General features: G+C 37.0%; 2 protein-coding genes across 2 annotated transcripts; one reads left to right on the forward strand and one right to left on the reverse strand.

Annotated features, from left to right (window-relative positions):
- Positions 1 to 1,072: 1,072 nt before the first annotated feature.
- On the forward strand, positions 1,073 to 1,846 carry MONOS_5496 (uncharacterized protein; the record flags this gene model as incomplete). The annotated part of the gene is made up of 2 exons (XM_067875648.1): positions 1,073 to 1,441; positions 1,667 to 1,846. 2 exons carry the CDS (start codon positions 1,073 to 1,075, stop codon positions 1,844 to 1,846), a joined length of 549 nt encoding a protein of 182 aa, XP_067721604.1.
- A 3,770-nt stretch (positions 1,847 to 5,616) lies between these two features.
- On the reverse strand, positions 5,617 to 26,643 carry MONOS_5497 (uncharacterized protein; the record flags this gene model as incomplete). Its single annotated transcript, XM_067875649.1, has 10 exons — positions 5,617 to 9,808; positions 10,130 to 18,559; positions 18,796 to 18,934; positions 19,035 to 19,141; positions 19,304 to 19,801; positions 19,859 to 19,941; positions 20,006 to 20,081; positions 20,414 to 22,936; positions 23,915 to 26,466; positions 26,616 to 26,643. 10 exons carry the CDS (start codon positions 26,641 to 26,643, stop codon positions 6,251 to 6,253), a joined length of 17,994 nt encoding a protein of 5,997 aa, XP_067721605.1. The 3' UTR covers positions 5,617 to 6,250.
- Positions 26,644 to 26,647: the final 4 nt, after the last annotated feature.

The raw sequence follows: 26,647 nt of genomic DNA on the forward strand, positions 1-26,647 counted from the left end.
TTTGAAAAAACTGGAGAAGATATATGAAAGGAATCCCAAAGATTGCTGTTTTGTGATAAATTCAATGATTATGAATGGAAGATTTTTGTGATATCTTTGCTGTTGATGTGGATTTGATAAATAGCGATAATTTTTACGTTGTTATTTAAAAAGCTCGAAGAAAAATAACTCATGCATTAAAATTTTTCTATTCTTCTTCTTCATCCTCTTCCATTTCATTTGTTCCTTTGCTTCTGCCCACTACAACACAGCCATCTTCAATTGACACTCAATTTCCATTTCATGCCACTTCATCACAGCACCTCACATTACACTCTACAACTCCATCTTTCATATTACAAGTGCCTTAACTTTCTCTTTTTCCTCCTCCTCCTCCTCTCATATCCTTCCTTCACCTCTTCTCAGTCGCTTTAATTAACCCAACTCCATCCTCTTCCCTTCATCCAATCACCTCCCGCTCTTTCCAGCTCACTCCGTTGTCTCCTTTCTCCACTGCCAGGCTCCTATCCACTCCACCTGCTTCTCTCTTCTGCGGCATTTCTCCCGCACGCACCGCTCGCCTGCGCCCGCTCGCACAAAGTGTCGATGGAACATTACGTCGTATGCTTTTAAATAGAATTGATTAATTTACAACTTTTTATAATTGATTTATTGATAAATTGATTTCTTCGACTTTGTTGATTTTATTTATTTATCCATATCAACGTTTCATAAACATCTCATAAAAGAAGAATCACAACGTCCATCATCAGCATCAAGACAACAACTTCCCGCTCTTCGTCGACCTTCTTCTCCTTCTTCCTCTTCCTTCTCTTCTTCTTCTTCCACATTCACTCCAGGCCGTCCTGTTGGCCGAGACTACCCTCTATTCCAAGGCCAAACACAAACGCAATCACAAATTTTGAATCAAATTCAAAGTCAAAATCAAACCCAATTCACTCCTCGCTTCACCAACCCGTTTGCTTCTGATGATTCAGATGTGATTGTGTGGGAAGCAACAGACAGACTGAAAAACACCAATGCCAATTTCTGTCCATTTTCTGATGCTTCTTCTTTTTCTTCTTCTTCTCAAATGAGAGCTTCATCTGCTGACGGAGGCGGAAAAAGCAGAAGAATGGTGCTTCCACCTCTTTCTGCTGTGAGACAGGCGAAAGAGAGAGGGATGACATCGAGGAATGTATATGGAAGAGAAGGAAGAGGAGAAGGAGAAAGAGAAGGAGAAAGAGAAGGAAAAAGAGAAGGAAAAAGAGAAGGAGGAGAAGGAGGAGAAGGAGGAGAAGGAGGAGAAGGAGGAGAAGGAGGAGAAGGAAGTGAAATCAATAGAAATGGAGATGTGAGTGTGGGTGTGGATGAGAATGATCCGATTGTGCAGACAGCAACGATGCTGATGAATTCGAAGATGCAGAGAGCGTTAGCTGGTTGGAATGTGGACAAGCTGAAGGTTGTGTTAATTCTGTTTATTGAAATCATGGAGTTGATATTTATTTGTGATTATTCTTTTATATATATGTTGCAATTTAAATGATGTCATTTATTTTTATTATTTAATATTATTATGATCATCTTTCTTTCTTTATTTTTTTCTTTCTATGTGTATAAATGAAATATCAACCATTCTATTCCACTTCCCTTCACTTCCCTCTTCTTCCCTCTTCTTCCCCCTCAGGATTTTTCACCCAAAGCAATCGCCACGCTGAGCAAGCAGCTTCATTCGAAGGATCCAGTTGCAGATACCGAGATGCTGTTGAGAGATTTGAAGTACAACGAGAGGGTGGAAGAGAAGGAAAGGACAAACGGAAGATGGGAGTTTACAATTGATGGGGTTAAGAGAGAAAGACAGGTTTGATAGAAAGGATGAAATTTTTTATTTATTTTTGTTTTTTTGAGAAAGAGAGAGAAGGAGAAAAGGAGAGAAAGAGAAAGAAAAGAATTCTGTGATGCGATTGTTGTTTCATTGCACTTTTTGAGTGACTTTTATTTAGCGATTTAATATTTTTGGTTTTTTTTTGAAATAATTTGATTTTGTGGTGTATTTCATTCAATGATAATCTTCTTTTCCATTTCACTCATCTTTCTAAACTTTATTACCATTTTCTTGTCAAATTTCTTCGTCACTATCTTCTCCTCCTCCTCCTTCTCCTTCTTCTCCTTCTTCTTCCTTCTTTTCCTTTTTCTCCTCCTCCTCCTTCTCCTCCTCCTCTTCATCACATGATTTTTCAAAATCTTTTATTTCTTCTTCCTCTTCTTCTCATTCTCATTCTTCCCCCTTTCGCCTTCTCTCTTCTTTCAAACAATTTCTTTCGACAAATGTGACGTTTTCCACGTCATCAAACTATTTCATCATTCCAGCAACCTTCTTTTCCACAGTCCTCTTCGGGTTCGCATGTAGCTCCATCTGATCCTTCATCATCATTTCAGTTTCCTAATTTTCATGTCATCTTGCTGATGCACTCCAATAGAGTGACATTTCATTCTCTGGATAATACGGAATTATCTGAACAATGATTCTTCACTTTTTTTGTTTAGAAAATAGAATTTCGACCCTTATATGTTATCACAGTTTCATGTTATAGAAAAAGAATCGCATCATATATTTTTGTGCAAATTTTAACTTTGAACAAAAGATTTTTGAAATTATTAGTAATAATAACAGTCTTCAAACAACCATTTTATCATTTCATAGAATTACCGCAACAATCAAATGTTATGACTGAAACAACGTTATCAAATATGAATCAAAAATAAAAAACAAAAAACATAAAATAAAAAACAAAAAATAAATAAATAAATGTTTGTTGTTTGAAACACAAAATACTCTGTTTCTTCTTGTAAATAATGATTAAAAAGCGTTGTTTGAACAATGCATCATTTTAAATAAAATTTATCCAAATCATTGAACTTCAAAAAAAGAAATCGAAACAAGCATGATTCAAAAATGAAAAAAAGTGAAATCTTCAAGTGAGTGAAAGTCTCAAAATAAAAAATAATAATTATTTGTTAAAAAATCATTTATTCACATTTACATTTTACAACTCGACTGATCTTTGTCAAACGACAGATCTTTGTCGTTCGACTGATCTCGACAAAGATCTGTCGATAACCCATTTTTATTATTAGAATTTTTTAAAAAAAATAAAAAATTATGATTTTTCATTTCCACATTTTTTAATGAATATTTATCGATAAAAAAACATAAATTATGATTTTATTTCGTTTTTCATTAACAAAAAATTAAAAAAAAATGAAAAAATCTTTTTAATAATTAAAAAATTAAACTCGACAAAATTGTTGGTCGAGTTGTCGAGTTGTTTAAAAAATGTCGGTCTGTCGCAGAGGCTTAGAATTTTTATTCAGATTCTTGTCTGTGAACTTGGAAAAACAATTGAATAAAACTTTAATAAATATCTTCTCATTTTTGATAGAATTTTTTGTTGCAAAAAAAGATATTTTTGAAGTGTAACGCTCTGAGCATGAAAACTCAAAAGAAAAAGATAAAATACAGAAAAAAAAAATTTGAAGCTGCAGTGCCTTTTTTTACAATTAAAATAGTGGAACAAAAAGAAGCCAGGACAGAATTTCACACTTCAGATATTTTCATTGAAAAATTATGAACTTCTGAAAAATTTTTTGTGATTTGGAAATGTGAAAAAAATGGGTTAATTTTTTGATTAACACATGTGAGGCCTCAAACCATTATATTATCAGAATAATAACTCTTGTTTTCAGACATGAAAATCCAAATTTATTTGAAATTTGAGAAAGATAAATTAAGTCATGAGCGAACCAAATTTTTTATTACAAATGCGAAAAAATTTGAAAGTTTTTTCCCACAGATGGAAAATGAAATTAATGATACAGATAATGAAGACTCACCTTATGAAAATGTTTCAATAGATACTGAAAATCACTTTGCAAAGCTCCACCCAGAGCTGAAAAGAAACACATAAAAAAATGAAAGTGCCAATCGGCTTGCGAAATTGTACCAATGTGTTTGTAATTATTGCATTCACAGCTCGACTATTTTCATGGAAAAAAAAATTATGAAGATCTGATATAAAAATAGGATGAATTGTCGCCGAGAGTGCTTTCAAACTCAAAACATCACGTGAATAATCCGAAAAATGAAAACTCTTGATTCGTATAAGAACCACAGAAAATTGAATATTTTTCTGTTGTTGATCCTGAATCTGCTGATGGGTTTGCACTTCCATCTGTGATTTCATGACTGAACAAGAGCTTTCCTGATGAAATGAAGGCGCTTCTGCAACAAACTCACAGCATCTTACAAAGCTTAATTGGCTGGATGATGTGAAAATAATTAAAAATACACTCATAGACAATCCTCCACCCTTCAATTATCTATAAAAGAAAACACTTATAATCTTGACACTTTCACCACTTGCTTTTCATCTACTTCAACACTTTTATTAAAGATCCAACATAATAAAGATAATTCTTTAAAGAGAGTGAAAATTTGTCAAAATTTTTTTGTAAAGTTCCTTTTGTCTAATTTTCAAATGGAATAAACATTTCATATTTCGATCAAATTTCTTTTCTCTCTTATGAAACTTCACAAAAATGGAAATAATAACATTGTCAAGATTTTGTTTTCATTACAGAGAGATTTGGTGAGTGGAAACAGAAATATGATCGAAATATGAAAATTTATTTTTTTTGGAAATTTAACAAAATGAACTATTCAAAAAAATTTGGACATATTTCAAAATATATTTTAAATAAGTTTAATGTGATTAATTTACAGGTGAAAATATAAATTCAATATTTTCATCATAATTTCATTCCAGCTTTCAAAATGTCATTATTTTTGATATATTAACATTATCGAAGTTTTATTTCGATGCTGATGATATTTGTTAAGCTGAAATCAGAATTTGATGAAAATATTCAATTTTTTATCATTCATGAATTTTTCAAATTGAACTTTTTCGAAAAATATTTAACCTTTTGAAGTATTCATTTTTCTCTGCACATAACCACCCAACCACTCCACAGAGGTATTTTTTCACTTCTCTTAATAAAGCAAAAAATGAAAAAATGAACCAACTTGTCCATTGACATCATCATAAAAAAATATATCTTTTGAATATTCTGCCACAAGAAATTCAAGTTTCCATCTCACCTGCTGTCATGAATTAAACTATCGCAACCACAGGCGTTCTTCAACACAAATCTGGATTGATTCTCATGAAGCTTCCAGTAACTTCGGAATATGCATCTCAGGTTCATGTAAACAGTTTCGACTTCTTTGAAAAGCTGTTTATGATGAGAAGCTTCTGGGTGATTTGAGTGAACAGAAATGAATTAAAAAAGAAAATAGTCCTGATGAAATAGAATATTCAGTTGATATGAAAAAAGCAGAACAAAAAGAAGAAGATAAAATAGAGAAGTTTGCTGAAATAACCAAAACCAAGAGAAAATTTGAAACGAAAAAAGTTATCAAATAATACTCAAAGAATGAAGCGGACATTAAGAATGAAAGAAAAATGAAAAAGAAAAGTCACATATCAAGTAAATTTGTTTTTTTTAATTACTTTTGCCTTTTCTTTCATTTCTTCTTCTTCTTCTTCTTCTTTTCTTTTTTTCCATTTCTTTTCTTTTTTTCTTTTCTTTTTAATTCTTTTTCTTTCTTTTTCAATTATTCTGATTTGAAACGTAAATTGAAAAAAGACATTTGTTTGCCAAACACAAAATTATAGAGAACTTTTATAAGTGAAATTGTGAATATTGTTAACGTCAAGAAAATAACTTTAACAACGATGTTGTGCAAAAAAAAGATATGGATGAGATTATCAAAATTTCATTTCACATTCATCATTAATAATTGATAATCAAAAATATATATTTTTTGAAAGTTCTTGCTTGTTAGTTGATGAAAAGCAATTTTTTGATATCACTCTATTGATCTGAAAATCCAAATCATTTTCACAGTTTTGAGAATTCTTTTCTTTCTTTGATGCTAAATTTCTTTAATTGCTGCCTTATCTTTGATGTAGCATTCTTTTCGTCAACCATCCAAAAAAAAAAGGAAAATAAAATGAAAAACCATCTCATTACCAAACAACGGATGTTTTCATTCTCATTTTCATTTTTAGTGAAAAGTTTGTCAAAAAAAATAATAATAAATAACAAAAATTAAAATCTACATATAACTCAAAAAAATTAAAATTAAAATTAAAATTAAAATTAAAATTCTTTTCCCTTTGAAAAATTATTGAAACTTGATTATTCATCATTGAAATGAAGCATTTGGCTTTTTTTCCTTTTCAATTGCTTCCAATTCTTTTATATTTTCAATGTTTTCCAGTTCGACTGCGTTAATTTCATTGTGAATAATATCAATTGCTTCTCTGCTCACATAAAATGAAGGACATGATAATATTTCAGTGTTAGGAGTTGAAACAGTTCTCTGATGAGTAATAATCATCGATGAATCATCTGCTTCAATCTCTGAATCAGTTGCAAAACTTTCCAATTTAGAATGAAGAAGTTCAGGCTGCTCGAAAGCGTAACCGTTAGAATCGTTGTTTTTACCATTCACAAAAAGTGAAGATGAAAATGGCATTTTTGCGCCAGACTCTTCTTCGAAATGAGTCCAATCCAAGTCGATTTCAACATTTGATTCATCAAATTCTTCTTCGTTGAAATTCTTTTTGTTATCAGCTTTCGATAATGAGATGAGTGGAAATGGCATGTTAATGCCTTCCGAGAAAGATACTTCGTTCGTCATTGTAATCTTTTCAATGTTTTCCTTAGAAGTCACGAGTGATGTTTTATTATTTTCAGCTTCTTTAAATTCTTCTCCGGAATTTTCTATGTCTTGTTCCTTTCCTTTGCAATTTTTGTCTCCCCTTTCAGTGACATCAAAAAGTGCTCCTTCTTCTCTGCTTAACAATGGAGGGAAAGTTGAATAAATGCAATCGTTCGGTTGATACGCAGGAATAACTTCAGCATATTTCAATAACACCAACTGTAGCTCCTCGTCCACATCAATTTCATCCTCTTTTTTCTCGTTCTTGCTTTCTTTATCCTGTTTGCTCATGCAGTAATGATTCCTTTCATAAATTTTTTTTGTATTTGCGTTCACTGAATTTGTTTCCATTAAACTTATATTTGCTATTTTATATTGTTTTTCTTTCTCTGATATTTCTTTCTCTTTATCTGATATCCTCTTTGACATATACCGCGATCCGGTCCATCCGCTTCTAAAAGCTGTCCAAAAGATGCTCATCAATCCTGCTCCGCTGTGCATCAAAGGAAGAAGCGGTTGCCCAAATGACTGCGAAGGCAAATGCACCTGTAGTAGAGGTAACATCCCTGAAGGCAACTGCAGCTGATGTGTATGCGTTTGTTCAGGATGCGACAGAGAGGCAGTCAGTCGCTCGAAAGGAAATGTTGACTTGATCTGATTGAGTGGATAGAAACCTCTGAATGGAAGTGCAAACACACCATCCATCTTCAATTTAAAAGGAGTCAAGAAGTATTGATTTTGTCCTGCAAAACTTGTTGAAAGACCACACTTCGCTTTTTCATTTTCATTTAATTGCAAAAATTCATAATTTCTGTCTTTGCTATTTGAACAATTAACCTCTTCATGAAAATTTTCTTGCTTTCTTGGAAAGAATGAAAGACACTTATTTTTGTGCCTTTTCCAGTTGGGAATGATCCTTCCTTTCAGCTCCGCAACAGCATTTATTCCTAAGTCATACATAAGTGGATCGTTTAACGCAATAATGGCAGATGTATTGTTCATATCAACAAGCACAAGCGAAGAAGAAGAAGAAGAAGAAGTTGATGATGATACAGATGAAGAAAGCACTGAATTGTCAACAATTTCTGTTAATTCCATTGGTATTGAAGATAACTCAGAAAGTTGCGATTCGTTCGACAATTCTAAACTTTCATTTTGTTTTTCTGTAACCATGTTCTTTTTCAATCCATCGTTTTTTTCATCCTTAACATCTCCCAGAATAATGCTTGCATCATCCATTTTCCCTCGTATAAATAAGTTTGCATGCACATGATCATGCAACACCATCGGAAAGATAAAGAAAAGCAGAAGCTGCAAAATGGAAGGCAGCGCACGAGTTATTTGGATGATGCTGTGCTGGAAAGTGATATCGATGCAAACAGGCGGAAGAAAGATTGACTGAAGAAGAAACGAAAAATAATCTATTTCTGAGGGAGAAAGCGAAGAGAACGCTGAAGAAGGATCTTGCTGTTCGGTGGAGAAGCGTGTGAGGTTCGGATATTGTTGAATGTGTGGAATAAGTGAAGTTGAAGTCAAATACAAAGAAGGAGATTGAAATGAGGCGCACTTGCTTGAATCTTTTTGATTGTTTGAAGAAGGCTCGGATGCTAATTCTTGTGCAGAAGAACTACAAGGGCTTGGATGCGACAGTTTCGAGTAATAAAAAGGATACCTGTGCTTAAGAAGCTCGGTGAGGAATGAAACATACAAAGATGAAAAAAGAGGATTATTTTGTTTGAGATTTGCAGATGCGGGAAAATGAAAAGAATTTTCCAATTGCACGCAGTTATTTTTGTCAATATTCGAAGTATTAATCGGTCCAACAAAAGAATCAGTTGAAACATAATCAGAGGAAGCGGAATCAACAGATAAAGGAGATGATGATGGAAGAATGTCAGATTTCCCGAACGATATTTCTCTATCATCTTTTCTATGATTGCTGCCTGAATATATCCAATCTTCTTCACTTTCTAATATTTCATCTGAATATGACTTTTTGGCTTTGTGAGATTCAATTCTGCTTCTTTGGTTTGGATTGTCAAAATCTTCAGCCCTCATGTTAAACACCCCTCTCTCATCTTCTTGATAGGCATTTCCTTCCCATTCATTTTCCTTCTCTTCTTCTTCTTCTTCTTTTATTCTTTCTACATTTTCTTCTCTAATTCTTTCCATTTCTTCTCTAATCTTTCTCTCTTTCTCCGCTTTTTCTCTTTCATTTTCCAAATATCTTCTTCGTAATTCTGCATTCAGCCACGTTTGGAACGGATACTCAAATGAATGCGTTCGATGCTTTTCAATTCCTGGCGGGGGTTTTGTGGGCGCATGCACATCAAAGACTATCATCGGATCCGAAAAATACTGCAAAGAAGACAAAGGAAGAGACAAGGAACTGAATTTCTCATTTGACTTACAATCGCTTTGAGATTTGCTAGATTTTTTCTCTTTATCAAGTTCCTCTTCACATTCTTTTCTTTTGGGACCCTTAATCTCCTTATCAAATCCAAAAGACATTTTTTCTTTTTTCTTTGAAAGAACTTTGCGATCTCCAAGTTCTGACTGCAAAAGAGGTGTTAAAACATCCATTGAATCGACAGAGCCTGAAATATGCAGCAGCTTCCAAGGAAGAACAGGAAGAAGCAGATCAGAAGAAGCGAAAGAAAAGGAAGAAGATGACGCTGATGACGATGAAAGTGTGGTTAAATGAGTCTGAAGAGGACCATTCGAAGAAGTTGGGATATCAGTTGCTTGTGTTTCATTGCATTCTAAATCTCTTTCTCTTTCCCAACTAACTCCAGCTTCTTCGATACGTTCGTTTTCTTCCTCATCTTTCTCAAGCAAAGAAGAGCAGAATTCATTTACAGCATTATTGTCTTCTTGCAAGCACACCACACGGTCCATGCAATCAGCGTAAAGATTTGATATTTGCTGGCCAGAAGGAACACTATTGCGCTCAATGGAAGGAAGTGAAGGCTTATACAGAAACCTCCCAGGCTCCATCTTAACTTTGATTCCGTTAAGTTGAACAGCAAAGAAAGGCAACTGAGTTAAAAAAAAAGTAGAAGAAAGAAGAAAAAGGAGTTCAAAAATAAATTAATGATATAAAAGATTAAAAATGGGTCAAATATCCAAAATAAATATTGAGAATTATTTTATTTCTCAAAATCTTAATTAAAATAAAGCATTCATCTTAAAAATTCTTAAAATCCGATCGTTTTCATTGCTCATAATTTCAAATCAACATTACAATTTCAAAACATCCAAAATTTTAATTACCAAAAAATAAAAATGTGCACATCCATTCACTCAGATTCCAACTCAAACAACCACAAATAATCACAAAAAAGAGCCTTTCACACACACCTCAGTCATATTCTTCGTCCTCTTCATAAGGGGCACCTCCTCCTCCGTCGCTATTTTGTTTGCCAAGTTCAGCAGCTGCCTCTTCCAATGCTCTTTTGCAGCAGTCCCAGGCAGCTTGATAGGAGGCGATTCAGACACAAGGCGATGAATGCGAGTGAGCCAGGAATAAGAAGAAGAAAGTGACAAAGACAAAGAAGGGATGTTGATGTGGATGGCGAAGGAGAACAGAGGATGATTTGATGGTGCTAATGATGAAGATGATGTTGAGGAAGTAGAAATATCAGAAGAGGAATGAAGCGAAGGAGAAGGTGATGTTGTAAATGATGATGATTGGGAAGAAGAAGAGGAAGAAGAAGAAGAAGAAGAAGAAGAAGAAGAGGAAGAAGAAGAAGAAGAAGAAGAAGAAGAAGAAGAGGAAGAAGAAGATGAAGAAGGAGACAATGGTTGAGGCGAAAACTGTGTTTCTGGGCATGTAACTTCTCCCCTTTGTCCTTTTGCTTTGAACAAAGATTCGTTCGCAGATAGCAGCGGAATCATCATTGGAGATATCTTTTTCTCGCTAAGCAGACGAATCTTTTCTTCATTCACCATCCTCTCAAACATTTCACTTTCGGTCATTCGTCCATTTTCATTGCTTTTCCCACTTTCATTCAATCTTGTTTTCTCTTTCTCTTTCTCTTTCATTTTGGCTTTCCCATCCTTTCCATCCTTTTTCGCCTTCCTTAGCTTGTTCAAAATGTCCTTTAGCATTTTCTGAGGAAAAGCCGAAGAAGATTTCTCTATTGCCATCTGTTTGTACACACTCAAAAACGACGAAAGCGTAGCCAGCATCGAAGTGAGTACTGAATAAAGAGAACGGCAGAGGCTGAATTCAATTGGGGTGGACGAGACGTCGAGACTGATAGACGAAGGAGCAAGTGAAAGCGGAATCTTTCGGTGTGAACTGGAGAAAGGTGAGGGAGAGGAGCAGAAGGAGGGCGAAGAAGAAGGAGACGGAGATTGAAAAGGAGAAGGAGAAGGAGTTAGTGAAGGAGAAGGAGTTAGTGATGGATGAAGTGACGGAGAATAAGAAGAAGAAGAAGGAACCATCGGAGAAGCTAAAGGAGAGCTAACAGGTGAAGGTGCTTGTATGAAGTGTGCAGATGTTTGTTCGTGTGGAGAAGAGAAAGGATGAGAAGGATGAGAAAGAAAGATGGAGGAAGCATTAGAAGAAGAAGAAGATAATGAAGAAGACGATGATGATGATGAAAGAGGTGATTGAGAACGAACTGCTGGCGAGTGATGTGAGAAAGAAGGCAAAGAAGGTGAATAAGAAAGAGTAAGTGAAGGAGAAGGCGAACGCACAATCAATGGAGACATTTTGTTTTTTCCATTCATTTCTCCTGTGAGATTAGGAGTTGTCAATGAACTGCGCAGAAAAGCTGGAGAAGAAGACGAGCAATTCTCAACAGGAATGGAAAAGCTCTTCTTCTCATTCAAAATTCTGTTTGTTATTCTCACAGCATCAGAAGAGGAGAGCTTTGGCTGTGTGTTGTTTGCAAAGAAGTCAGAAGCGACGTTCATTTGGAATGCTGAGTGCTTCAGCAGCATCTGCCAGCGATGGCGGATGGGCAGATAAACAGCAACAAACAAGCCGTCGAGAAGAACGCGAGATAAAATGAATGAAGAAGGAGAAGAGGAAGAGGAAGGAGAAGAAGAAGAAGAAGAGTAAAGTGAAGGGGTATTAATGAAGTTAGAGAAGGAAGAAAAAGGAGAGGGAGAAGAGGGAGAAGATGGGGAGAAAGCCAACGAATGAGAATTGACAGACAAAGATGCAGAAGAAGATGAAATAGCAGAAGAATCAGTGGGCAAAGGCTGTGACAACGCTGATAAGCTCAAATGTGGTGTGGAATTCCTTTGAAGAGCTCTTGATGAATTGCTTTCAAGTGAATATTGGTCCAAAGATGATGGATTAAACTTATAATTAGTAAATTTATCTTTGTTTGAAGAAGAGAAGGAAGAAGAAGAGGAAGAAGAAGAGGAAGAGGAAAAAGAAGAAGAAGATGGTGATGGAGATAATGCATCGAAAGTTGCAGAAATAGCAGCAGAAATCGAAGTCGGCACGTCTTTGCCTTCAAAATGCACAATGCTCAGCGGATGAGGCGTTGCATAGTTTCTGATAAGACCTTCCTTTTCTCTTTTTTCAACTAGCAAATTTTCACCAATAATTCCTCGTTTCTTCTTCTGATTTTTCGCATTTTTCTTTTCTTCTCTTTTCCTTTTCGCTTCTTCTTTTCGCTCTCTTTCGGAAGATGAGACAGGCCCTGTGACAACAACTGGGCCGATGTGAATAACCAAAAGTGGAGCTAAATTTGCTGTTAAACTGGAATTTTGATATAAAGAAGAAGAAGAAGAAGATAATGATGATGAAGATAAAAGAGAAGAAGAGAAAGCAGAAGAAAAAGAAGAAGATGAAAGACTTCTTCCAAATATGGAGGAAATTGATGAAAGATGCGTTGAATGTCTTTCTTTTGTTTGATTGCTCTCAAATTGTTCTTTTTCTTTTTCTTTTTCTTCTTTTTTCATTTTCGCCTCCTGTTTTTTCATCTCATCAACTTTTGGATAATTCATAATTGGCATCACAATCAAAGCATCAGAAAGTTCGATCAAAACGTCCTCTTCCTTCATAAACATTATTCCACGTTGGATTTCATTCAGCAACGAAGGCAGAAAGGCTGATGATATCTCCATTTTCTTCTTCTTCTTCTTCTTCTTCTCTTCTTCTGTTCTCTTCTTGGAAAATGTCTGATTTTCATTATCATTTTTTTCACACATGTCATTTCTCTCTTTTTCACTATTCATTTGCTTGTCTTCAATCTGTTTTTTAAGCTTTGAATTTCCTGTCTCTTCCAATCCTCCGTTTTGGTGCTTCATCAAAGAATGAACAGAAGCTGATGTTTGTTCAGTCATTTCATTTCCATTTTCTTCCACAATTGTATACGAATCAAGCATTTCGCTATCCAAATTCAACGGCGATGGAGTTAATGTATCTTCTTTGTTGTTGTTATTATTATTTGCTTTTTCACCCAAAAACTTTATGTCTTTCTGATTTTCAATTTCTGTTTCTCTAACAGTCGCTATTGCTTCGCTTCTTCCCTTTTCCTCATTCTCCCTTTTCTCAGCTTCTTTCTCTCTGTTATCATTAGCATCATCATCTTTGCTGTCATTTTCCATCTCTTTCTCGACATTCAATGAAGAAAGCGAATAATCCAGTGTTTCAGCGACAAGACACGCTGGAAGCAGAAGATGGAATGGCTGAATGAAACACGACAGCTGGCAGCTGATTGAAGAATCATACACCAAATACACACGATCTGATGAATTTGAAGAAGATAAAGAGGAAGAAGAAGAAGATAACGACAATGAAGAAGAAGACGATGAATGTCTGTTCATTTCAGGAGACAGAGAAGGAGAAGCTGATGGAGCAGGAGTCATCAAAAGCCTTGGCGTAGTGGCAATGATTGGCGTAGATGCTGAGGAAGAAAGAGCAGGTGTAGCTGAAGGAGCAGGTGTGTATGGCCGCAAAGATGCTGAGAAAACCGGCGAATCAATGGAAGAATTCGCATAGCTCTTCTTTCCTCTCTCTCGGCCTCTTTTCTTGCTGGTTGAATTTTTGCTGTTAAAGTCGCTATCTTCACTCACCTCAGCCAGAACGGCCAAAAGCTTCGTTCTCCTGTGTATTTCGAGTGTGAGCGAAAGTGCAGGGCGGGAGGCTGGCAAAGGGACAGCAGAGGAAGAGAAGCAAGGAAAAGTCTGCTTCAGCTCTTCTTCGACTTCTTCTCTGTCTTCTGCATCTTCTGTGTCTTCAGATACATTCAACATGAGTCTCCCTCTTTCTTCTCCATAAGCTGAAAGGGTGGAATGCATTTTTCGATAAATTGACTGACAATTCTTGTTGTTTTCTACCTCCACAACGCGAAATCGCTTCATTGCTCGCCTCAGCTCTTCATCGTTTGCATCTGAACTGCCAGACAAAACTTCAACTCCATCATCATCAAAACCTTTCTCTCCTTCTTTCAATCTGTTTCCATTCAAAATCATCATCTTCCTCTTCTTTATTTCTCTTCCTTCTTTCCTTTCTTTCTCTCTTTTCCTCCTCCTCTCACTCACCAAACTCACCACTGCATTCCTCGTCAGCCCAAAACGAGGAATTGGAGTCAAAGGAGTCATCAGATCAAGACGATAAGCAGGTGATGCAAAGATCCTTTTGAGCTCTTCCTCTGCAAATGGAGATTGAATTGGCTGTGGCTGCTGCAGCTGGCTGACAAGAGGGTTGTTTGAGTTCTTATGGAATTTCAGTCTTCTGTTCTGTTCTTTGAAGCTGAGTGAATACAAAGAGGAATAGGAGAAATAAGGAGAAAAGGGGAAAGGAGAGAAAAAGGGAGATCTAGATCTTCCGCATTCTTTCCTTTTTGAGCTGCAGATATCAAGACTTGAATGAGAAGAAGAGGAGGAAGAGGAGGAAGAGGAAGAAGAAGAGTTGAATGAAGAAAACGAAGGTTGCATATGAATTTTGCGTGAAATGGGCACTGAAAGGATGCCTTGTTGTTGATGTTGATTGTTATGAGATAAACATGAACTATCTGTTTGTTCAAGAAGAGAAGAAGAAGAAGATGATGATGATGACGATGATGACGATGATGAACGAAATTGCATTGTTTCATTGCCTTTCTCATTCTCTTCTTTTCCTTCATTGTTTTCTATGACTGTTGTTGTGGTGGTTGTAACTGTTGTTATTTGTGTGATGCGCTTAACTGCTCCTGTTTCTGATAGCTCTGTTATTGTTTCAGTCTTCGTGACTTCTTTCTTTTCTTCTTTCTTTTTCTCTTTTTCTTTCTCTTTCCCTTTTTCGTTTTCGTTTTCGTTTTCTCTTCCACTTTTGTTGTTTTGTATTAATGATTCATTTTTCTTTTCTTTTTCTTTTTCTTTTTCTTCATCCACAAATTTCATCAGCATCCTTCTTCTCTCTTCCAATTCTCGTTTTCTCCTTTCTCTTCTTCTTTCTTTCCATTTCTTCTCCTTTTTGTGAATTTCCTCGTAATTCGGCTGCTGCAGAGGAAGAGATGTTGGCCAAAGAAAGACGACTCCACTTTGGCCAATGAAAAGAGGAGGAGAAGAATTCTTGGCTTCTTTTAAAGATGAAGAAGAGGAATTTGAAGAAGAAGAAGATGATGACGATGAAGAAGTGATATTTGAAATCAGCTCGTCCATTTTTGCTTTAGCGCTTCTTATTTCCTTTTCATTCTCCACACTTTCATCAGTTGTTTCTTCATAACAATCAGATGAATTTTTGCTTGTAATTTTATTTCCATTCTCGTCAAATTCATCATCCTCTTCTTCCTCTTCTTCCTCTTCCTCTTCTTCTTCATTTCTTTCATCATCTTCTTCTCCTCTTCCTCTCTTCATCTCTCTCAACATCGCTTTTCTCCTCCTCTTCTCCTCCCTTTCCTCCTCTTTCCTCTGCTTCTGCATCTCCTTCCTTCTTGTCCGAATAATCGAATTTGTCAAAGTCGGCCTCACAGAAGGCACAAGGCAGGCATTTGGATGCAGCTCATCTTCAGCACTTTCAAAGAGAAAGTCTGCAGAATACACAAAAGACATCAACCTCTCCTTCAGCTCAGCCATCAGCCGTGCATCTGAAGACTCGCTGATTAATTCAGGTGGAATGCCAAGCTTTGCTCGTAGCTGCTTTATTCGCTCGTTTCGAGGGAGAGAATCTTTGAAAAGCAAATAAGAAGTGGAAGAAGCAGAGGAGGAAGAAGATGATGACGAAGACGATGATGATGAAGGCTGAAAAGAAAGAGAAGAAGCAGAATTTTCTGAATATTCTATCTGATTTGTATTTAAACTCATGTTATTTGAAGAAGAAGCAGAAGCAGAAGAAGCCAATGAAGTTGTAAGAACAGTAACATAACTATCTTCCTCTTCACCCCCACTTCTGTTGTTGTCTTCCATTCTTTCTCCTTCTCTGCTTCTTTCCTTCGGCAGCTCCACAACATAAGTCGGAAGCACAACACACCCGTCCTTCGCTTTGTTCTTGTTCCACGTGGCAAATGAGCTTTCGCTCTCCCACAGCTCCATATTCATTTTTTCCCTCTCTTCCTCTTTCTCCTTCTCCTCCAGCAGCACCCTCAGCTCTACTGCGTCCTTGTACCTTCTCTTCATCGCTTCGCATTTCTTTGCAAAGTCTTCTCTTGTTCTTGCAGAATGCTCTACTTTGACAGACCCCACCACAAAAGACACGCCAACAGCCATCCACTCTTCGCCTGGCTGGAGACGAGGAGATGTTGATGGATCAAAAGCAGAAGGAGGAGGGGCACGGTGATGCTGGAAAGAGGAAGAAGAGGAAGACGGAAAAGAAGGGGAAAAGGGTGATGAGGAGGAAGAGTAGGATGAAGAATCAGAAAGGGAATATGATTGAGATGTGAGAGAGGAAGAAGAAACACTTCCAGATGAATCCTCGTTATAATCATAGAATGACTTGCTAGTTCTCAATCCATTTGCATTCTCCATAATAAATGGAATATTTCCTCCTTCTTTTGCACTTCTTTCTTTTCTTTTCTTTTCTTTGCCAATTTTCTTTTTATCTTTCTTCTGTTTTCCCATCAAATCATCCAGTTTATCTACAAAGTCGTCATCATCATCAAGCGCAATCACATCCATTGGATCAATCGATGAGAACAACAAATGTGATTTTTCTCCTTCGTTCCCTCCACTTCCCCCATTTTTGAACATTTCTTCTTCTGCTTCGGCTTCTTCTTCTCTGCTTCCTTCTTTTCCTTTCTTTTCGCTTGCTGCTTTCTTCTTCAAATCCTTTTCACGCATTTTCAGCCATTCTGTCTCCTTCTCTCTTTCTCTTCCTCTCTCTTTCTCTCTCTCCCTCTCTTCTTCCTCTTCCTCCTTCCCCAGTTTCCCCTCTCTCGCCATCTGTGCATGCCTCAGCTGAATCCATCTTAGTCTTCTGTTTCTGAGTGAAGGAGCGTCTGTGCTTAGACAGAGAAGTGGAAGTGGATTAAACGCACGCTGCAGAATAAGCCTTGTTCGGGCAGAGGAATGTGGAAGGAGGGGGAAAGGCAAGGAATAAATGGATGATGATGGATTCAAAGGATAAGAGGAAGAAAGCGAGGGGGGAAGAGGAGAGAAAGAGGGATGTGATGAAAGAAGATGATTTCGCGACAACGAAGAATAAAAATCATTTTTTGATGAATTTGAGCGTTTCGATTTTTTCTGGTGGAAAAGGTTGTTTATGCTTGTTGAATAAACAGTCAATGTTGAGTTGATCTGATTGAACTTTGAAGATTCTGACTGAAAACGAGGATACGATGAAGATGGCAGGCACGATGATTGAAGTAATTGGCATGTTTGTGTGGAAGATTGCCTGTTTATCGTTAATTCTCCGGTAGAATTAGGCAAATTCCACGTTTCGTCAGTCGTTTGTCTGCTGTTAATGTTCTTATTGGCTTCAATGCCATTCTCTAACTCAACTGCATTGCTTCTGCTTTTCTTTTCTTTTTCCTCTTTTTCTTCTTCTTTTGCAATCTGATAAATGCTTTTCTCCATCTCTTCTTCTCTTTTCAGCATTTTTGCTGGTAACGAATGATTATCTTTTGTGAGGGAAACTGCCAAATGGATGTGCTGCATGTCAAATAGAACAAAAGGAGAGAAAGGAACAGAATCAAACACTTCCAATGGAACTGAAATAGTTTGTCGAAAGCTCGCTGATGATGATGATGATAACAAAGAAGAAGAAGAAGAAGAGACTGCTTTTGAGTCTGCTTCATAAAAAGACGATTGATGTGAATGATTAGCAACAGTTGCTGAAGACGGAAAAGTCATTGCTGAAAAGTTGAGTGGCTTGCGATGAAGCAAATGAACAGGCTGAACAGCAGACATGCTTTGAAACGAGGAGCGCTTGCGATGGTCCCAAGAAAGAGACACACGAAGTGCATTGAAAAAAATAGAAGCCGACAGAAAATTGAAAGAAAAAGTGGAAAATAACGAAGAAACAACAGAGGAAGAAGTAGAGGAAGAAGAAGTCGGCTGCAAAAGAGAACTTTCTGCTTGTTGATCAGACTCATTCTCTGTCTCTGTTTTGCATTCATTCGAATCTCCACTCTCTTCTCTTCTCTTCTCTTTCACGTCTTTTTCATCATCTGCCCTGTTTTGATGTCCATTTGCTTCATCATTTTCGCTGCCCTTTTCAATTTTTTGCATTTCATTCGCTTTCTTTCTCTTGTTTCCTGCTGCTTCCAACACATCCACAAGCTTCCCCAGCCACTTCAGCATCGTTCTGGCGGTGCGCAACGTGAGTGGAATGTTCAACGAGCCAAACAAAACACTCATCTGAATCGAAGTTATGCTGCGGAGTTGTGTGTTGTTGGTGAAGAGGAACTAAAAATTAGAGTTTTTTTAAAGGAAATGAAAATGAAAGGAAAAGAAAGAAAAGCAAAGAAATAAATAAATAAATGAAAAATGAAAAATGAAAAATGAAAAATGAAAATAAAATGTTTATCAAATTATTTATGAAATGAAAAAAAATTAAGTTAAAACTCATAAAGTTTATTCGAAAATCAGCAAATTCTCTTTGAAAGCAAAACCACTGAAAGTTAAAAAAAAGTCTGTCATACTCTCACTTTCATTGGAAACGAAGGAATAAGTGGAATGCCTCCATCAATTGGCTCAAACAGCGGGCCGAACTGTGGCCAAAGGGAGTTTCTTCCTTCTTTTTCAGCTTCTTTCTCTTCTTCGTGTGATATTTGTCTGTATCTGAAATGTTTATGTCAATATTACATTATTTCATTTTTTTATAAGAAATAAACAAATAAAGATAAATAAATAAATAAATGTCTATCAATATTGTGAATACCTCATCTGAACAAGCGATGCGGATATTGAAGAGACAAGCAATTCCTTTCGATGAAATTTCTCAATTTTCCTTTGATTCCATTTTTCGGCAGTTGATATATCAGAAAGCTGATGTTATCGAACGGGGAAATTTCATAAAACGGATAAATAATGAAACAAAAGATTTAGAATTGCAGGAAAGTTCAAAGAAAAACAATAAATAATCAAAATGCATAATTCTATTTGATTTATTTTTTCAAAATATTTTCATTTTGTTAACTTTTTGCACACATTCCAATTTGGATCAGTTGAATAAAGCCAAATATCTTTCATTTCGAAAATTACGGCCCATGTTTTCGGAAGTGCAGTTGGAAGTTGTGAAAAACGGTTTGATGCAGGTGACGGCATTCTAACTGATATTTTGAGATTTTTTATCTCCAATCTAACATTTATTAAAATTTTGTTAATAAAATCGGGTAGATTGGTTGATAATAAAATCTGCTTTGATTCCTCTGTAATATCAAGAGTTTCAGATGTGCTACTGTTGTTTAATTCTTTATCTACTTTATTCTTTTGTTTTTGTTCTTTATATTCTTTTTCTTTTCTTTTCATTCGTTTTATTTCTCGTTTTTCGGTTTTCATTCTATCTTTAATCACTCTAGACAAAACTTCAGGCTTTAGAATTTCAGATTCTTCTCGAGGATCTGGTGGAGGCTCTAACGAAGCAAATGCATCAACATGCTCTATTGAGACAAGAACCGGCTCATGTTCAAATGAAGTCAAGGGAAGCTATCGATATAAAAGAAATACGTAAGTTATTTTTTATTTTCCTTTACAAACTCAAACCCTCACAAAAATTCTGCTACATTTTGCACATTCCAAAAAAAATGGAATATTGAGAAGCTTTGTAATGTATTCACAGTTAATCTCTATTAAAAAGTTTATTTCGGAAAAGCATTAGTGTTTAAAATTGATGTTTCAAATAATTTTAACCTGCATCCTGTATTACAGCTTTTCCAGATAAAATACTTATATCAACTGTTTTCGAATTATAATGAAGCAAAAATGGCTAATTTTTCATGAAAACAAATTAATATATAATGTTAAGCATATTATTGTGAATACTTCAAGATATTTTCCAATAAAACTCGAAATCATAAAACTATTTCATCTAATAAATTAATATGGGACAAAAGATTTTTTGAAAAAAATCACTTTTCTGATCTTTTTGGACATCATTTTTATAATTCTGAATAAAAAAATGTTAAGATAAAATTATTACAATATTTATTTTTGAAAATGTTAAAAATCTTCCAATAATTCGTCCAATAACTTTATAACTTCGATCAATGAAAGCCTTTCATTTGGCTCATCTGCCCACATCTTTTCTATCACCTCAACCAATTTTTCTTCTCCTTCAATTTCTTCTGTCAGGGGTCGCACCCCATCCCTTATCATTTCCTGCGCTTCTTCTGCATTGCATTCACTCAAAGGCACTTCCCCTATTGACATCTCATGCAGAATCAGTCCAAGTGAAAAAACAACTGCCTTTTCAATTCCCTCATCTCCCGCTTCAGGTGCCTTCCATCGCTTCATTTCTTCCTTCTGCTTTTCATCCTCCAGTTCTTTTGTTAAAACAAATATTTCATTTGTTTCTTCTTCAACAAAGATAGTATAAGGGCACAACTGTCTAGCCATCATTTCCACTCTTTCGTCTCCAATTGATATCAAATGCTCAAATAGTTCTGCCACTGTTTTCACGACTTCCTTCCCATCAACAACATCCATCGCTCTTGTTCCCAATGTGAAACCACCTTGCACTGAATGAATCACCAAATGAAGTGTTTTCAGATTCTTTTTCTCCTTCTCGTGAAATGGTTTCTTTGCTGATATCACATTAAATGAATGAGATTGTGAAACTCCACAAACTGAAACATCTTCAGAAAATGGCAATGGCGATTCCAAATCTGGAAGATCATTTTCATTCAGCTCTTCATTGCTCATCGAAGGAGGCTCTGGAAGATCTTCGTCGTTGTCAATGAGAAGTGGAATTTGGCTTGTCATCCCTTCCAGCAGTGTAGATGGCATGTCACTCATCTCAAAGCTCCCTCCGCTGTTTTCCCTTCTTCTCCTCTCTATCTTCCCCATAATCTGCGCGTTTTCCATTCTCTCTTTCTCAACTGTCTTTTCTGATTCTCTCAGTTTCTTTCGCAGAAGCACAACCACCACAACAAACAAACCAACAAAAATCACCAGAACAACAATGCACCCAATAAATGCAACAACTCCCCATTCAATTTTTTCCTCTCCTTCAAACACTTTTTCATCACCTTTTTGTTCATCCTCACTTCTGTTCATCAGAATAAATGTCTGTGTTGATGAAGGAGATTCTTCATTCCCAAATAAAATACGCACACTCACCTCAACATCATTTCCACAGCTGCTGATAAGATCTTTTGCCACACTTCCTTCAACTTCTCTTTCTGACAAAAACCCACTTGAATCAAAATCGTATTTTTCAATCTCCTTCTCTTCTCCTTTTCTCCTCACAACTGAGAATAACAAATTGCATGGAATAAGAAGCGATCCTTTAAATGTCAGCTTCATTCTATTCGCCTCTTCTTTTGCTTCCACACTCTCCAATACAGGAATGAAGAACGATGAATCCCTTTCTGAAACAATTCCTTCAAAACTGCACCCTTCATTCAATATCCAAAGAGAAGTGCTATCCTTCAATCCATCTCCTCCTTTCAAACTCATCACTTTCAAAGATCCAGAATCAGAACAGATGATATTCCTTCTCAATGATGGATATCCTTCAATTGAGGGATTGTTGTTCATAAATTCTCCTTTATCAATAATTACGCTTCCTCCACTCATTGTTATTCCACCTTTGGCTGTATTTGAGATTGTTGTATCTTTCATTATCGAATAGCCCTTGGCGATATCAACAACTGATCCATTCCATCTGCACATTTCTTCTTCTTCTGCCTTTTTTCCACTCTGAAGATCATTTTCACATCCAACCAGTTTGCACAGCTCCAAAGAGAGATATGCACCCATCGATATTTCAACCAAGCTCCCTTTCTCAGATGGCGTGAAACATCTTTCAAACGAACAATTCAACAATTCACATTTTGATTTTTCGCTGATTGCTTCAATCACATGAGAGTTCATGTTGTTGCTGGTGATGTTTGACATCGTTGAAATGCTCACACACAACAAAACTCTTTTTTCATCGTCTTCTTCTCTATTGCTGTTCTGCTTCTTCTCTCTTGTCAAACAAATATAGTTTTCTCCACACAGCTTGATATTAGATGCAGTCAGTTGCGAGATATTAACTGATGCACCTGATTCAACTAATATCTCACTTTCTGTTGTTTTTATTTCTGAAATCTTGATCTGATTTATAGTTGCAATCGACCCACTTTTGAAGAAGAATAACTGATAAATTGTGCTGATTGCATTTATTGAGCTCTTTTCCATCTCAAATACTCCTCCTTCAATCACAATAAGGCTCGAATTGATAGCGAACTCAACAGATGAAGATTGCAAAGTGCAGTTCGAAAATGTTAACGAACCATTCAATTGCTCCAAAATTGTGATGTGTTCTGCTGAGAAAAACTCATCAAATGAAAACAAACAGTCTTCAACCAAACACTCGTTTTCAAACAACACAATCCACGACCCTTCAGGCTTCACTTCAATCGATGAATTGAAATGAATTGCTGATTGCTGTTTGATGATTGACTTCAGCGTGAGATCGCTGATGACTGTCGGCTCAACAACCACGGTTGATGAATCAACACAGATTGCATTGAACAACCCAACTTGCACATGTCTCACTCCATGCGACACACTTCTGCACGGATTGTCCTGTTTCCCACACTGGTTGCTGTCTTCAAACTCCATCGACACAAACACCTGCGGCGTGTACAGAAATGTGATCAGTGGGATGAGATCGATGTCTGAATGTGTCAAGTCGCTCCCACATATCGATGTGTTCATGCGCAGCGAGGGTTGTGAAAAGTCAAGAGCAAAAAGTGTTTCGTTGATCTGCTCACCGATCGAATAGCATTTGACAAACACATCCTTCCCCATGAATGCATTGTTCATCATGAATTGAACATTCGCAACATGAAGGAGAAGAGGCTGGCAAGGGGCTTGAAAAGGAGCATCTGGATCACAAAAGTCCAGCATCATCCCTCCTCCTCTCCCTGCGATCTCAGAGCAAGTGCACAACACAAATGTGCTGTTTTTCACTCCCAGGCTCGACTCCTCATTCTTCATGTGCATCATCAACCCTCCTCCTCTGTTGCTTTGTCGGCTGAGACAGTTCCAGAACGTGCAATTCTCCATTCCACACTTCAATCCAACAAACTCATCCACATCCAAAAATACTGATCCTTTCTCAGTTCTCGAAACATTCTCGACTGTGACAGATGATATGTTCATTGACGGAGAATTCACTGGCAAATCAGGTGAGTCTCCTGAAACAAATTGATTTGGCCGGAGTTCAGAGGGGAAAATAGAAATGAAACTGCCAGAAGAAATTGATGAATTTGTGAATGATGTGTTATGCATATGAACAGAATGGAAAATGGCTGATAGTCGCAGAAATGGGCTTGAAAGAGACAAAGTCACAAGTGCACAGTGCTCCAGGGAGACATCCCCTTCCACAATGTCAAGCACACACAATGAAGAAAAAGGAGATAATGAATCAGATGGAATGAACCTGCAAAGAGAGAAAGACACCGAATACACAGACCGGATCAATGATTTGTGGAACTCACATCTGCTCGGAAGATCGATTATTATGTTTGAAAAGGAAGCATTCACCGAGTTGGAGATCAGCGAGCCATCATCCGAGGAATCTCCATCATCAGAAATAAACAAGTGCACAGCCTCACCACCTCCTTCAACTGAAATCAAAGGCCGGTTCTCATCAGACGGTTTTGAAGGAACCAAGGAAACTGAATGTTTGAGTGAGGTCGATCCTTCCACTTTGATGATCGACTTCTCCAAAGCAACTGGAGATAATCGCATTTTGATCATGTGGTCAACCGAGGAGCATGGTGCTTCTGAATATCCACATCCACTGAAGTCTCCTCCTTTCTCTTTCGAAACAAATCCATTCCCACTCCAATTTGACCACAAATACACAACCAACGGAATCACATATTCTTCTCTCGTTGTTATCCTTTCCCATCCACATAGCCCATCCAATGATTCCAACTCCTCTGAACTCATCTCCCATTTGAAATGATCTTTGTTCACAACTTCTCTCAGATCCCATCCTGACACAAACACATCCTTCCCTTTCCAACCGTTGCACCCCTCAAATATCATTCCTTCAAGCACAAATGATCCAATTTGATCAGGAAGTTCAACAAACATCCCTCCTCCCATTCCTCTTCCTCCATCCTCTCTATCCTCTGTTGGCACTTCACATTCAGACAAATTCACATTTTTCATTTCCAAACTTCCTCCACTTCCAACTGATATCATCAGCCCTCCCCCTCTGAGTCCTTCTTCGTTTTTGCACTTTGATGATATGTTCGTGTTCTTGATCGAAATGGATCCTCCACCACTCGTTTCCACTGACATGCATCCTCCGCTTCCTCCCTCGTGTGTCATCTCTGTCAATGTGCATCCCTCAACTGCCACCCGCGATGCTCCGTTCACGTTGATTGGCGAAAGTGCTGTGAAAGTGACATCCTCAGAAACAACCAATCCCGTGAGCTCCAATTCACCTCCACTCACATGAATCAATGAAAATACCACAGAGCTCACAATATTATCAACTGAAAATGCAATCGAAATATTGTTCAAAGAGAGAAAGATTGTTGACTGAATAATCGACGATATTGAAGAAGGAAGAATACAAGGAAGAGCAAAAGATAAGAAAGACAGAGAAAAGCTTCCAGAACACTGAATAACATTGTGGCAGTCAGTGGAGATATTGTCAGTCAAGCCAACATTCACCAAGGGATATTGGCTCGAAGAAGATGATGATGGTGAAGAAGAAATTGATATTTGAGATGTTGGAAACAACGGAACAACAAATGGATTCTTGATCGATGTTGACGATATCACTTCCATCGAATTCACTGACTCGTTCACTCGCTCACGAATGCAGAAGTCGATTGTTGAACAGCAGAAAACGGAATATCCACAATGCGAATGATCAATGCCTCTTCTTTCGTCAATTGAAATGGGAGGTTCGAGATCACACAAATACGCGCACAATGGAATAACTGGCAATGATGTCCCATCCTCACTTCCACTCAACTTCAACACATCTCCCTGAATCTCTTGTGGATCCAAGAATTCAAATGAGGCAGAATTCACTTTTTGCTCCAACAAAATACCCTTTCCGCAATTAACAAACACATCACTTCCATAAAAAGCGATATTCGGGTTTTCTTCAGAAAACATCACATTTTCACAAATGGTGAATTCAGATTCCATCGAATCAGCACTTATAAACATCCCTCCTCCTCTCCACTTTTCTTCAAGACTTCCTGCACAGCATCCCTCAAATATCGATGTTCCATTCACAATCAACTCTCCTTTCCATTCTCCGCTCATCGCCAGACCACCTCCATCTTTTCCTGCTGACACATTCTCAAAATGGCAGTTTTCAACAACAACACTCCCAGAGGATGCATCATATCTCTCAATTATTCCACCACTTCCTGACAGCCTTTGAATCGACGTGAAGTTTGTGCTCACCACATGCAACACTGATCCAGACCGATTTGCATTGAATGAACTGAGACTGTTGGACAAGAAATTCATGCCAGCAATTCCAACTCCCGACAATTCCACATTTCCTCCAAATATGCACATGAAAGACACTTCAAGCTGCAATTTACTGTCAACTGATGATATTTCGCATTCCTCCATTGTCAACGATCCATCTCCATCCATCACCACAAATGGCATGCTTTCCCCACTCTCTGCATTCCCTTGAAGCATTGTCACTTTCTGAACACAAAAGGTTCCAGACAAAACATCAAAGACTGGCTCCAATGATGATGCTGATTGTACAACACATTCATTCTTTGACAGTCCACAAACACTGAAATCGCTGGAAGAAATTGAAATTTGTTCTTCCTTGAACACACTTGGTCGCAGGATCAGTGTCTTGTTCGAATTGCTTGTTGTTCTTTCGAGAGAATATTTGATTGAACGACACAAAGGGGCAAAACCACACTGCTCATGATCAATCCCTGCTGAATAATCTGCTGTTATTTGGTGATTGTTCTCATTGTCTTTCATCCACGAACTCAGATCTGATATATCAGTGCATTCATAGAATCCGTCATTGCATCTTGTGATTCTTGGTGATGCACTTGTGGAATAACAATCAGAAATATTGTTTTTATCAATTTCCTTCCACTGTTGAAAATTCCCAATGTGAATATCATATCCAAATGCATCATTTTTTGCTGTATTGTAATGGAAAAGGCAATATTTGATATTTATTGAAGGTTTATTCAATTCTTCTTCAGCTGCGAGGAATATACAAGGAGCCAAATTATCACTCTTGCAATTCTGTATCGAACAGTTAGAAATCAATATCAATGTGCTAACGTACAAGATGTGAGTAACTGATGAGTATGCATTTGA

This window comes from Monocercomonoides exilis (assembly GCF_001643675.1).
Source record: "Monocercomonoides exilis strain PA203 chromosome Unknown scaffold46-794033, whole genome shotgun sequence".
In the NCBI taxonomy this organism is placed as follows: domain Eukaryota; phylum Preaxostyla; order Oxymonadida; family Polymastigidae; genus Monocercomonoides; species Monocercomonoides exilis.